Source organism: Poecile atricapillus, chromosome 2, assembly GCF_030490865.1.
Source record: "Poecile atricapillus isolate bPoeAtr1 chromosome 2, bPoeAtr1.hap1, whole genome shotgun sequence".
NCBI classification, from domain to species: domain Eukaryota; kingdom Metazoa; phylum Chordata; class Aves; order Passeriformes; family Paridae; genus Poecile; species Poecile atricapillus.
Window position 1 is genome coordinate 132,195,406 of NC_081250.1, and position 14,959 is coordinate 132,210,364.

Sequence of the window (14,959 nt, forward strand, 5' to 3'; positions counted from 1 at the left end):
AAGCTCATACAATTAGGTAGTTTCTCATACTTGTTTTGGTAATCTGCAGGGCTCTGTCTCTGAGGAATGTTTCAGCAGAAATGGAGCTAGAAGAAATATGTTCAGTTGAAATAAATACTTAAATGATAGGTTTCTTTTTTAAACTAAAGTTAGTGAAAGTATTAATTTTATGTTGTCCAGCTAATTTTGCGTCAATTTCTGTAGTATGGGATTGAATTGATGGAAAAACAGTAACAGATTTTACAGAACCTTTACCAAGTTCTCCCCACATTTATTTTCTTTCTGTTTGGTTGACTTCATTGCTTTCTTTTCCTCTAGCAGGAAGACCACGAAAGTTGTGGTTCCAGTTCAACAAACCGCAGTACCACAGAGAGCATGAAATCAGCAGTAAAATCACGACGAGTTCAGCAGTCTACTTCTCCTGACCCTGATTTACCTCCAGGTAATCCATAATTTCAGAAACTGATTAGATATTTTTCTGTAACTGATAGATGTTTATTCAGATGACCACAGTGTTTAAGTTACATTACTATGTTTTTGTCTACCTACAAATCATAAAGGTTAGTGAAATACTTGTGTGTTAGAAAATAGAACCAAATCACAATAAAATGTAGCTAATGCTGATAACCTTTCTTTCCATTTCATCAAATTCTTAAATTCACATAACTCATTTATAGTTCAAGGTAGCATCATAGAATCGTAGAATGACTTGGATTGGAAGGGACTTTAAAAATCATCTAGTATCAGCCCCCAGCTATGGTGGTACACCATAACAGGTGTCTCAGCTCAAAGCGCCATCCGGCCTGGCCTTGAACAAAACTCCGGGCTACCTGTTCCAGAACCTCAAAATAAAGAATTTCTTTGTATTATCTAATCTAATCTAATCTAAACCTGCCCTCTTTCAGTTTTAAACCATTATCCCTTGTCCTGTCTGTACATGCTCTTGTGAAAAGCCCCTCTCCAGGACAACATTCTTGTAGACTCCTTTTAGGTATTGGAAGGCTGCTGTAAAGTTTTTCTGGAGACTTCTCTTTTCCAGGCTGAAAACCCAAACTGTCTCATGTTTTACTAATGTTTTTTATTGAGCCCTGTATCTACGGGAAGAGATTTTCACCCATTTTTTTTCCCTGGATATGGAATTTGAATGTGAATGTGGAATTTGGATGCAGAACTTAGAGATATTTCATGATATAAAAATGCCTAAGGATATATGTATCTGGTTACTCTTGCCTCTGAGTTTGGATATGAGGTGTTTCATGCAGAAAAGTAAAATTGGAGAGTACTGGAATGAATTGCAAGTTTGCCTTCTTGGGTCATGTAATTTTGGATAGGTTAAAACTATTACAGTTTTGTGTAAAGCTTTCTTGCTGTCTTTTGTTAACAGATATTTGACTTTATATTTGACTTGAATCAAAGGACATCATTGACATTTAGTGTGTGTAATACGATGTGGTACATGGTATCATCTTGCTTTGAAATGGTTACTTGAGGAGCCAGGGCTGGAGTGTCTCAGAGTTTAGCAATCCAATAAACTCCAGGGGCTTGGAATTGTGGGAAACCATTTCCTACCATGGACAGCGCTTCAGTTGCAGCAGCTCTGCAGAATTAGGTTTTTTGGGTTACATCTGCATACCCAAAAATTGTATGAATATATTTCCTTTGGTGACATCTGGTAGGATTTTTGTAAGTTGCCTCCTTGTAGTGAAATTATATCAGTACAGTTGTATTAATTGTTGTAAATTACAAAGTTGTAAATACAGGTGGCTTTGGTTTTGAGTGGATAAATAGTACTGTTTAGTATAGAGGTCCTGTGTGGTAAAATGTCTGAAGATTTAATTTGTGCGTCCTGAATTTTAGTAAGATGTGGAGTCATCTGCTTAGAGGGTTTTTTTGGCGTTTTTTAAAATTTTTGTTTTGTTTGTTTTTTTTATTGTTGGTTTTTTTTTAAAGTCCTTGGAGGATGTGTGTATCATATTTATGCTGTATTTTTTAAAAATATTTATTTGTCCTTTTGTTTTAGTGTCCTTGGAGATGAATCTCCAAACGCAAAATTTAGCTAAAAATGTAGCTTTGGAAACAACAGACTGCTGTTAAACTTAAGTTCTTTAGATGCGTCTAGTCAGGTGATATTGATTCTGTGACTATAGAGACAGACTTTTTGGAGTGGTGGATTTGAAATTGCAGCACTTAATGCACAGGGCAGCCTCCTGGGTACTGGACAATTTAAAAAAAAAAGTACCTGTGGACTTTGTGTTGCACCTTAGAAAAGAATTTAACCTTACAAATTTTCTGGTTGTTTTGTTCTCTTACCATAGAAAACCTACATTTCAGTGGCAAAGATGCTCATAGTGTTTTTCTTAGAAATCACAGGAATATAAGTAACCTTTTCCTGCTTTTTCCCACTTGTCTTTAAAACAAAACTCTTGAAAAAACCTCAAACACAAAAAAAACCACCTTTTATTGTACATGAACTTGCTGATGTTTTTATTATTTTGTTTTGAATAGTAGGAATTACAGTTTCTTAAGATTGTTCCTCACATATGAAAATCTGCTTCCAGTATATTTGAAGCTAAACTTAATCAGGAAGCTGGTTTTTGTGTACTTCCAACAATACCACTAGCTTGGAAATATCTTCACAGATAGTTTTTAGCAAATCTATGATCCCTATTTTATTTGGAAGATAGGACTCTAATTCCTCTCTTCATGCATACAGCCAGAAAGACATAGAGATGAAAATAGTGTTGCTCTTTCTCTGAATACCTCTGGAAACTATCAGTACAACTTGCCTTTTTTTCCTTCTATGATGTAATGTTTTTGTCATTCACAGCAGGAAAATGTATGTTAAGTTGACTTTGAAAGACCCTTGAAAGCCAAATACTGAAAAAACTTTGGACGTGTGGAGAGACGGCTTCACTTTCTTCAATGAAATTAGTAGCTTGCTTTAAAATCATAATGAAATAACTGGTTATAATTTTATAGTTGCTAGTTAAATAGTCTGCATAAATAATTCTCTGCCGAAATTAGGAAAAGGAACTAAATGCCTTGTGCTGCCTTCTATTTATGTACAGGTTGGTTTACATCACTCCAGTGATGAATATGGGCCTCTTATGCCCCTTAATTATTGAAATAATACATCTGGTTTTCTGAGTTCATATAAACTAAAAATGTTATTGTTTGAAGGAGTTAGTGAGAAAATCCTTAAAACAAGTTAGTCCACATATTTTTCAGTAGTTTTAGATTGATATGCAAGAAATGCCGATTTATATTATGTTAGAAATCTGGCATTGAATTTGACTGTATTTCTGGATTTCATCTTTCTGGTTATTGAGGTCATTGAGGACTTTGAATCCTGAAAAAAGGGAAAATGTCACCTGTTAGCTGGGCAAATTTTTGTTTGTGGAACTCCAGAAAATCACTTATGTAATGGTAAAACTTGCCATATACTCTAAAGTGAAAAGTTATATATGAGTGTGAAAAAGATGAATACCTAGAAAAAGCAGAGTAGAATGGAAGTAGCAACTTAATTTTCCTAGTTATCTGACTATTTTGATGTTCATTTTAATTTTAAATTTGAATTAATTTTTTTGATATAAAGAAGTTTTATTTAATGCAAGTTTTAGAAAACTGCTCTTTCTTGAAGCCTATGGATTTAAGCCTGTATTATTAGCTGGCTTTTTTCTGCATAGTCACCAAATTAGAACTTGATAGTGTTTATGAAATGTGTTTTTAGATGTGTGTGATGTCATAAATTTGAAAACAGAGAAATTTTAAGGCTTGATTTTTTCCAGCACAAGTGAGTTGTGTCCGTAGTTAGGTTCAGTATGTATGAAAGACATGAATATGGGTAATATTTCATTTTTTATGATATTGTTAAAAATATGAGTTTGCCACATACTGTGAATTCCCAGATGAGATGATTTTTCCAATGAACATTACATCTACAAAACATGTAAATGGATTTGTTCCCAGCAGGCTTCAGTGCAGGTGCTTACTGTTTGGGTTGTTGACAGAAATTGGTTTTGATACACCTCACAGGGGTCTTACTGAACAAGATGTGGATATATTAGGTTTTAGAATGAGAGAGTACCAGGTGTGTTAATGCTTAGTGAACTTATAAAAAAACCCGATGGAGCACCTAGGCATAATATATGCACACTTGAAAAGTAACCTAGCAGCTGGCATTCACTTTCCCAAACCAACTTCTAAATATCTCTCAAGTAAAAAAGAAATTGTTAAAATTCTTTGTCTACAGTAATCCATAGTGTTCTGTTTTCTTAATTAGTTTGAAAGTTAATTAGTTTTGTATGCTCCATTGTATTCATAGTTTTTAACAACTTTTTATGGTATCTTGCTTTTCTAGGATGCTGATTGACTTTATAACCACACAGGCTCTTAAAGAGTTCTAAGTCATGTTATTTTTTGGGTAAAGAAGGTACAATGGTACATAATTTGTTTAAATTCTGATTTTTTAAAACAGAGTGCAAGTTGAAAATAATGAATATACTGAAATAATTTTTTTTTAAACTAAATAAATTAGTTTGTCATGTCTTCCTTATCATTCTCAAGAATTTGTTTTATTTTGTAGGTTATGTGCAGAGTTTGATTCGGCGTGTTGTAAACAATGTCAACATCGTGATCAACAATCTCATATTAAAGTATGTGGAAGATGATATTGTTCTCTCAGTCAATATCACTTCTGCAGAATGCTATACAGTGAATGAGTTTTGGGATCGAGCATTTATGGACATCTCTGGTGAGTAGGTATTTTTTGGTTTTAGATATCACTGTGGAGGTGCTCTTAAATTCATACAGAAATTTGTAAGTCTCATAAAAATGGCTTGTTTTTATCAGAAGTAAGACAATTTCTGTTTTTTGACAGAAATTTGATTTCCAACCCAGTTTTTCTTTTGTCCTTACCGTATTCTGATGAGCGAACTATAATAATATAGATTGATTCTTACTGCACCCTTGTATGATCACAGATAATCATACAAGATGTGTTGTCCTCTGCTCACCTTGCCATCATGTGATCGTATTTGAATTAGTGCTTGCTGCTGGCAGTGAGTGCTTAGGCAAGTTTTGTGAGTGAGCAGTAGCACATTAAGACATTCCGTTGCCCTTATTTGTAATGATCTTAAAACTGAACAGGCTGACAGGAGAGGCAGTATGATGTGCTCACAGTAGCTCAGCATACCTGTTGTAAGACATGATTCATTTCACTTCACATTTTCAGGGGAAAAAAGCCCCCAACTTCAGACTCTGTATCTTGATCTTCATTATTTGAATGTTTCAGTCCTTGAATTGCCAACGTTCACCTTTAAGTCTAGGTGCTTGCTGATGTTGGCTAGAGGTGGAACTGGGGCACAGTAACTGTGCTAAGATCACACAGAAGATTTCAAATAGAGTAGGGAATTCAATTAATGTTTTCCTGAACCTATTTTTTGTTCTGGATAAAATAATTGCAAACTATTGTGACAAAATCACAAAATACACTTCATGTTAAGATCACTATGATAGTAGTAAGTGAATAGCTCTTTTTTCTTTTGGAAGGTTCAAAAGAAAACTTTGGAGGATAATATGCAAAATTATTTCTGTGAGATTAATGAGAATGATAGCTATTGTATGCTTCCACATAAAACAGAACTCTTCTTTTATAAAAAGAGCTAAGGTACAGCAGACAGGGTAAAAATTTTAATTGGGTGTAACTAATTTGTCCTTACTTCCTATGCATTCAGCAGAAAGAGACTGGTGCAGGAAATAGTTCTCATCAGTCACATAAGCAAATACTTTGCTGCTGATTAAAATAATGACTGAAAAAATGTCTTGTATTGCTTTCTTCTAGTTAAGAACCTGTATGCACAACTTACTTTTTGTATGCAATATATTTTTTTTAACCTATATACTTCTTTTAAAAGCCACTGATCTGGTACTGAGGAAGATGATCAACTTTTCTGACTGCACAGTATGTCTTGATAAGAGAAATGCTAGTGGTAAAATCGAATTTTACCAGGAACCTCTGCTGTACAAATGTTCCTTCAGGACTCGTCTGCATTTTACTTATGATAACCTCAACTCCAAAATGCCATCAATTATTAAAGTAGGTATCCATAATAATTATTTTTGCTACTCAGTTGTGAAGTTTTGAGGCTTTTCAAAATATCCTTTAAAATTTTAAGTAAAATGAAAAGCTAGTACTGTTGTGTTTTGCTGAAGGAATTTTTAAATTGTGTTTTGTTCATATGATGCAGTTAGTTTATGTACAGAAACAGCATATAAGTAAGGAAGTTATGCTCTCTAATATTTTCATTTTTTCTTGGAGTTTTTACTCATTCTCTATGACTCATGCTAAGACTTCATTAATTTACACATATGAAAGTATTAGCATATATTTATACAAATACTGATTTTACTACTATAATACTATTTACCCATGAGTGTGCTATACTGTTTACAAAGTAATTTCTCATGGTTTTTGAAACTCTATAATGAAAATGAAAGTTTAATTAGACACTCTTATATCACTTATATTTGAGAAGGTTTTTCAGCAATAACTTTAAAAACCAAATACATAAATGTTTCTGTATGTGTAAAGCGTGTTACATTTGACTTTTCAACTGAAGGTCTGTTGTGTGATAACCCAAGTGAATGTTTTTGTTAGTCACCATTTGCAGCCCTTTGCCTTCTGTTGTGTTGCAAATCTTGTTTTCCGAAATAAAATGTCCATTCCAAATGACTGTAGAGTTGTATGGTTTAAAAGTGGGCTATACTGATGACAGAGCTTTCTTATTGTTTGTTTTTGTTCTCTTTTCACATTGTAGATTCACACATTAGTTGAAAGTTTGAAACTTTCAATCTCTGATCAGCAGCTTCCTATGTTTATACGTATAATGCAGCTTGGGATTGCTCTGTATTACGGAGAAATAGGCAGCTTCAAAGATGGGGAAAGTGAAGATTTGATTTGCCACACTAAAGATATGTTGGGAAATATCACGAGTGAGTACAGCTTTTAATTTGTAAGAAGAAACGTTAAAAACATTAATTTCTTTGCTTTTGCAAATGTAAATATCCAAGTCTAGTTCTTGCCAAGTATCTTGTGAGTCTGCAGTTTGCTAGAGGCTGTTCATTGTGCTGGGTAAGGATGCAGTATTTTAACATGTTTAATGTTATGTTTGATAAGGAATTCTGATGGTCTTAACTGAACTGAGGTTAAATATTATCTAAGAAGATTATTTTGGGAGTTGTGACACTGTAGGGTTCTTTGGGTTTATCTGTCAGTATATCATGCAGCAAGGCACCTTTCCATTAGGAAGTTTGAAATTGGCAGCAGCCACATTTGAACTAAATAAGAGAAAAGCCAAAAGTTGCTTATTAATTTATTTGAAAATGATCATTGAGTATAGATAAATCAGAGCTTGTTCTAAGCAAGGAAGTATTACTTTGCACTGTTTCCCATACTTCTGTCCTTTAACCTTGTCTGGTCTCAAACTACTTTTTATTTTCATATAAAATGTATTTCTTCTTCTATATGATCTTTTGAGGTAACTTGATACAACAGGTTCTTTTCAGGAGCATTGCTCTGATGAGGGGTGAATTTTCTTTACCTTTGTGTCATTGCTTCCCATCTGCTGCTTCCCAGGCACATGGGTTGACTCTTTGGATGATTCTGTGCAGGGCCTGGAGTTGGACTCAATGATCCTTGTGGGTCCCTTCCAGCTCAGCTTATTCTGTGATTCTGTGAATTTAATATTTAGAGATTTGTATTTTAATCTTCTCAGGACAGAAGTTTTGGTTGTTTTTCCAATATTGAATTTGGATCTGGGGGAATAGGAAGAGAGATTTACCTCACTGCTCAAGAGTGTGATAATGTCTAGAAAATCCTTGGAATTTAATTTGAAGGTGCCATAGCTCTCGTAAGCTAGGCTTAAGTTTACAATATTATGGCAGTTTAAAGCTATGTTTAAACTATTAAATGAATTAATTTTGTTCTGTTGAAGAAATATATCAATTTGCATTAAAAGACTAATTTTTTTTAAATTCTGTGTTGCTGTCTTTGTTGTCTTCTCTGGTCTCAGTGAAATAGATACATGATTAGTAAATGCCAGCAGTAGAATTTTTTTTTCCAAAATACAGCCTTCACCATTGTTTGGCACAGATAACTGTTTCACTCTTATTTCAGATGTAGAATCAATCCTCTGTCACATGACACTGTTGTGTGGAACTGAGAAATCAAATAAGATATCTGTAGACACTTCTCCCTTGTTTTCTCTAAAGCTTGTGTTTTTTGCACTAGAAACTGCGCAGATGATGAAACTATGATTAGAAGTAATTAATATTCTAGAAATATTGGCTTAATATTTTGTTGAGACTTTAAAAGCATACAGGTTTTAGAAAAATCATTACTGTGTGTTTTAATAACTTACTGCATATAACCAATGATTTGTACCGTTTACAGGAGACAGTGTCAGGAAGTTTTCTTTGAAGCACCGCATTGCCCTTGCTTTCAGACAGAGGGTTGTGTCTCTATCATGAGTTTCTTTCTTTGTTAGCATGACATTTCCCCAAAATTTGGCTAAGTGTTCATGCCATAGAGAATTACAATGTATTTAGTTGCTTGAATTTTGTGGCTGCATTCCTATAGTCAGTAAGGCAACTAGGGCCTGTTACATTACAGGAAAGTCAGAGAAAGAGTAGAGAAATCATATGAGGCAATATGAGAACAGCTGTGATGGGTGAGCAATGACTTTCAGATGAAAAAAATAAAAGTATTGGAGACAGAGTAACTGAGTAATGAGAAAACTGGAAGGAAGCTTTAACTGTGGAAGAGGACAGAAGTCACCTTGTGGTGGTGACCCACTATGTGGGTTTTACTTGGCTTTTTTTGTTTAAGGTGTGAAATGGGTGGTGATGCAAATATAGTTTAAGCAAAGATTAATGTCAAATTAATCTGCCTACTACTCAGTCTCTTTTGTGTCTAGAATTAAATTTGAGATTCTTACATTGAAATATGTGTAAAATCTTTGGCAGTCCATCTTGTCATCCCTGTTTTTAATGTATGTCTTCAGGAAAGTTGAATTGCAATTGCTGTTGGTCAGTCCCATTTGCACTCTTTTGAACAACTGAATATAACTTCCTAGCTTTTCATAAAACAGCCATCTAAAAATGAAATAATATAATGTAACTTCACACTGTTATACACAAGATTTTTCAGAAGGGTCAGTGACTAGACTAAGATTACAAAAGAAATCTGTAATTGTCTACACAGCTTTTGTTCAATTATGCTGTGCCCTAACATTATCATTGTACTTACTTATATGATCATACATATTTGACAGAACTATCTCCTTCAGAACACAAGACAGATGGCAGTTGTTGGATGGCCAAGCAGAGATGTAGAGGCGGTTTTAGAAGCCCATTTATATCTTTACCGCAAAATATTTTGCCACACACAGGCTAAAATGGTCATGCTGTTTATGCTTGTTTCCAGTGTTTTAGTTGTGAGTTTGTAGTATCTTCTTTGGTTTATAGCAGACAAATTGTGAATAAGAAAATGAATTTTAATGTCTGTGTTATTTAGTGACACAAGAATGAACATCGGCACCTCTGTCTTTTGAAGCATGTACTGAGTTTCACTCATACAGTTTCATGGCTGATTCAATGAGATGAAAATTTCATGCTATTGCCAGCAGGGATGCATTCCTTCCTTCTTCCTCTAGTGCCAGTACTTGTATTCATGTAGCCACAGGCTAGGCTGGATCACCCATACCTGGCTGAAAAGGAATACAGACAGAGAAATAAATACCAAGAGATTAATGTTCTACTGGGATGATTCCAGATTTATGTTGAGAGATACCAGTTTCCAGACTCTATTACAGATAATATCTCAAACCCTTTAAAAGAAAGTAAATTTCTGAGGGTCAAACTTGATTTGAACATGCAAGTAGTGAGATGCAGTCACACTGCAACCTTGTAATATATATAAAATGTGTTTCTTAACTGGAATCACTGTCCTGCGTGATGGAACAAGACTGCTCCGATGTGAACTCACTATGAATGGCTAGAAAAAAAATGGCTTATAAACCTGAGGAAGGGTAACTCTTTGTCATTTAATAAACTCATGTATGTAAAACAGGGAATTTGTCACTATGTTTCACTGTCCTATATGTTTACAGGCAATGAAATGGTTAGTGTAGTTAGTTCAAAGCAAAGAGACTCCCCCTCAGAAATTCCCTGTTATAAAGGAATTTACTTTGTATTTATGCTTGTAGTGTTTAGAGGATGTTGTGTGTTATCAGGCTGATATGCATTTCTTCTGAAGTTTGGTGATTATATAGTGGCTGTAGTAGTTTTAATTTAGTGGTATAAAAAAGATATATCTTCCTCTTTCAATTTTCTCTCTTACAGTATATAGATAGAGAAGCAAGGGTAAAATGGTGCTTATTTTAATGTTTTCCAAAATATTAAAAATTATTATGCCAAGTAATAGTTTGGATTATATTTTACTGTTTTCTCTGTGTACTTCAAAAAAGGGTATGCTAAATGACGGCTGAATTTTATGGCTAGGTAGACCAAATGTTATGCATGACCCAGGTTCTACAGCTCCACCTTTTTTTCAGTTTTTGCCAGACCTTCCACCATTTCTTTTGTGCTTGCCAAACACAAAATAAACCACTAAACTACTTGAGTCATACTCTGTGTCAGGTTTTTTTCCTTCTGTAGTTGACAGTTCTTCCTCTTGGCTTTTTCCAAGATTTTATGTGCATCTCTCTGTATTTGCTGGGTTTCAAGATTTGCTTCTGGATTTAAATCTGATCCTTGAGACTTCTATGAAGAGACCAGAAAGGAAGCTTTCACTGCCTTTGTGGGAGGAGGTGCCCTTGCCTCTTAAGCATGTGCAGAGAATTTTCATGAGAGTTTTTTTATTCTTTCTTCTGTTATGCAAGTATAAATAGACTAAAAGGCTAAAGACTAATTAGACTGAAGAATAAAAATTTAAAACCTGTAAGAATGGGATCTCTGAATTTCAAAATAGGTAAATAGAATTGGAATATGTCTGTTTCTGTTCTCAATTAAATGATCTATTTCTGATCTCAGTTAAATGGTTCATTAAACATAACATCACCTTCAGGAACAGGACTGCATCCTGCAGTACTGCACTACCTATAGTAATTCTGAAGTATTTGATTGCCATTTCATCACTGTAAGAGTGGTGATGAAACCAAATAAAAGCTGTTTGTGCTCTTTGTACATGCAGTACGTTACCTGCCTGTTTGGATCATGAGTCTTAGACTTGAATCTTTGGGGAAGTTCTTGCTTTGCTTTGCATGCTATCTCTAATGATTTTCACAGATGACCAACATTCTGACTTTTGACTCGCAGATGGATACGATCTTCTTTGATCATAGATAAACTTTTATCTTTGAATATTTGAAAAGCTTAGTTTTAAACAAAGGAGGTCTGCAACCTTAAGGTTTGGATCTGTGCTGTATTTACACCTTTTGTATTAGGTTGTTGCAACTGAAGTACTTTTAAATTTAATTTGGAAATTGGAAACTACAGGATGACAATATCATTATTTAGTAAGTTTTAATTTTACAGCTTTAAGAGGTCTTTAATGGAAGTAGTCTTGAAAGCTTGTGGTATAGATGGCATATTCTGGTCTCACTGCAGGTAGGCGATACTAAGACTATGGCAAAGACCCTTAATATTTTTTGGAGGAAAATGTTAATGAATCAAACTCATATTCAGTAATTTAAAATTTGTACTGACTTTCTATGATTATAAGCCACGTATCAGTGAATGCTGCATGGAATACTATGCAAGATAAATTTCATGTACAATAAATTTGAGTTTAATAAATAAATTTTTAAGTATGGTTTATCTGAAATTTAACCTTTTTTTTAAAAGGCACAGAAGATGAAGCAAGCTCAGTAATGCAGTATCCTACACAGTACATTAGTCAAGATCCTTATTTGCATCAAGATGATGACCAGCAACAAGGATGGGTTTCTTGGGCTTGGTCTTTTGTTCCTGCTATTGTGAGTTATGATGATGAAGAGAATGATTCGGGTGGAATTGACGATGGAACAGGAGAACAGCAGAAGTCTCAGTCCCTCAAGGATCCTATTATTTCAGTGGGTTTTTATTGTACAAAAGCAACAGTGACTTTTAAGGTAAATGTTTCTCTGTGTCATAAAAGATTCATTTGACTTATTGAGGAAGTGCATAAAGATTTTCTAAGCATTCATATACTGTTTGATTCGAGAAAAATATTGCTGGTATTATGAGGGGAGTATTAAGTTAATGGATAACAAGAAATGTGAATGCTGAAAATTCTTCTTCCATCATACTGGACATGAGATGGTTTGGCATTGAGAGTTGATGTTGTTATTTGACCTAGAATTTGAATGTAAACTTTATAATGTTCAAAGGAAACAACTTAGTTTATTGGATGAATATTTTTTGATGGGAAAAAAAGACTGAAGGCTTTCTGTGAATGTTCAATGTAGTATTCTAGCCATCTAATGTTTATACAAATATATATTTTTTTATAAAAACCCCTTTAGTTTAGAGCTAGGATTGGAGGAATTTTTAGAGACTACTCTTGTTTTGGACTATTGAATGTGAAAATATGAATTTAACTTGATAATTTTCCATAGGTTGAAATTGTATTTAAGGTAAAAAAGGATAAATAGTACATATAGGCTGAGCTATAAACTGTGAATGTAGAGAAAGATTTAAGTATTAGCTCTAAGCAAAGCTGAAAATTGTTAGTGGCCTTTTTTCTAATATTTTTTAAGCTTACTGAAGGAAATACTGAGAGTCTGACTAAGATATTGAGATGTTCTGACAGGAATTAGAAACTAAGATACTGAATTAGAAGAATACTTGTAATATGTCAAATTATTTGCAAGCAATTCTATGTGGATAACTACACAAAGTGGCTCTTGGCTTTACAATTAAGCATATTAAATCAAGGTCAGAACTTTGCCACAGAGTAATTTAGGGTGATTTTTATGACTGAGCCTTTCAGATGAACTGCAAGACTTTTGTAACTCTGAAACAAAAATTATGTGACTGATTATATCCAGTGCCATCAGGAGCTCCCTGTCCCTTTCTTGCCTGTTTGGCTTGACATCTGTGCACAAGAGTGTTTTATGGGGCTTTATCACTAATTTAGCTATTTTTATTTGGTGGTGTAGAAGGGCATTTAGCTGCTCAGCAACTGTCAGGGTGAGACAAGTGACTTGGAAAGCTGTAGATATTCTATGGGGATGTTGATGTTTTGAGTCTTCAGCCTCCTGAAAAATTTTGTTGCAAAATTTGAGGATATCAGCAGCATTCAAGTGTTCAGTCATTTTCTCTTGTGTCAGTCTGCTTCAGCCCTCATTAAAAGAGGCTAAAAATAAATAAAATTTTCCCCTCCAATAATTATATTCCTGGGACACCACTTGAAACATTAACAAGCCACCAAAGCTCAAATTTCTCATTTATCATGGCTCAGCATTTTCTTTTACACTGTCATACAGTAGTAATTTTGTGCTCTCGTTCCTCATGCAAGAAAACTCATTAAAAATAATACGAACTTCTTTTTTGAACATATGTTTTGCTATAGAGGATTTTCCTAATGCTTCATTTGCAAGTTCACGCATTTTATATTAGGAAGTGATTAAAAACTACTCAAAATGTAACATTTTGCGTTGTAGAAATTTCAAATGTGATGTGTGATGCTAATATGGTGACAGGAGGAAAACAGAATTCATTGTTCTGCTTGCATGCAAAGAGTGTATGGAATTAATTTGTGGTTCACATTTTGGTTAAAAAATAAGGTCAAGTTTCTGCATTAACATTTTGAACAGTTGATATCATTCCAGCTAAAAATCATGCCAAATTAAATGTACCATTTTCTAATAATGGTGAAAACTATTCTTGTAATTTCTGAGTTCTTTTAATCAATTAATTGCTTTTCCTCTGCAATAATTGCACACAGGTGAAGGGTGATCAGTGATTTTTTCTTCCAATTTTCATGGACATTTGGATTACAAAATTTTAAATTGAAACAGCATCCATGTGTATCCAGTCTTGAAAACAAAGGGAGTGTGTAGATATTTTTATAAAAATTAGGATTTGAAGTATTTAAGCTGTACACCATAAAGTAACTTGCGTTTTTTCATGCCAAATGTAATATAGTCAATTCAGTGTGCCTCTTTTCTTATTTTTCTTAGCTGTAGGTTATGTGCTTTTTAACCTATGCATGTTTTCCCATTTTGAATTTTTATATCAAAATCATGCAAGAAATATAAATGCATGTTGTTCTTGACTGCCATGACAGGAAACAAAAATATGTATGGTTGTAATCAAAATGTGTCTGTAATATTATCATGATACTTAATTATTTTCTCAGATGAATAAATAAAGTAGTAATAGATTTTTATAGCAGTTTATAAGCTCATTTGATATTAATAATGCAGCTGTGTAAATGTTTCATCTTCTCATACAGTTTCTCTTTAGATAAGCAAACTAAAATTTAGGATTTTAAACATTCTGTTATAGCATACTTCAAACAGAAGCTGAATAGGAGACATTCTGATATGGATAATGTGCTGCAGCTGTTTAATTGTACCTGTTTCCTGATGTTTAATGTATTTTTGCCCATAGTTTACTTCATCTTTATCAATTCTGTGTATTAATGACCATACTGTTGTTTAATACTAATATTGACTTTTATAAAGTGTTTATCCTATTGTTCTTTAGCTCACTGAAATGCAAGCTGAAAGTAGCTATTACAGTCCTCAAAAAGTAAAATCCAAAGAAGTTATATGCTGGGAACAAGAAGGAACAACAGTTGAGGTAATTTGACATTGACAGGGATTTTTTGGATACATTTTAACTAATGTACCGAATAGTCACCAGTAAAATATTTTTTAATTATTTAAGTGCTGATCTTTCTTATTCTGTCATA

The 14,959-nt window shown here is 33.8% G+C and overlaps 1 protein-coding gene across 4 annotated transcripts in view; it reads left to right on the forward strand.

Moving 5' to 3' along the window:
- VPS13B (vacuolar protein sorting 13 homolog B) overlaps positions 1-14,959 on the forward strand; it is a 429,143-nt gene that overhangs the window by 47,798 nt on the left and 366,386 nt on the right. For 3 of the 4 annotated variants that reach the window (XM_058833661.1, XM_058833660.1, XM_058833663.1), the window contains exons 4-9: positions 319-442; positions 4,586-4,753; positions 5,916-6,097; positions 6,819-6,993; positions 11,905-12,170; positions 14,752-14,847. In XM_058833661.1, the coding sequence (XP_058689644.1) occupies positions 319-442; positions 4,586-4,753; positions 5,916-6,097; positions 6,819-6,993; positions 11,905-12,170; positions 14,752-14,847 (1,011 nt within the window). The remainder of the gene's footprint in view (positions 1-318; positions 443-4,585; positions 4,754-5,915; positions 6,098-6,818; positions 6,994-11,904; positions 12,171-14,751; positions 14,848-14,959) is intronic. The other variant, XM_058833662.1, reaches the window with a different exon arrangement.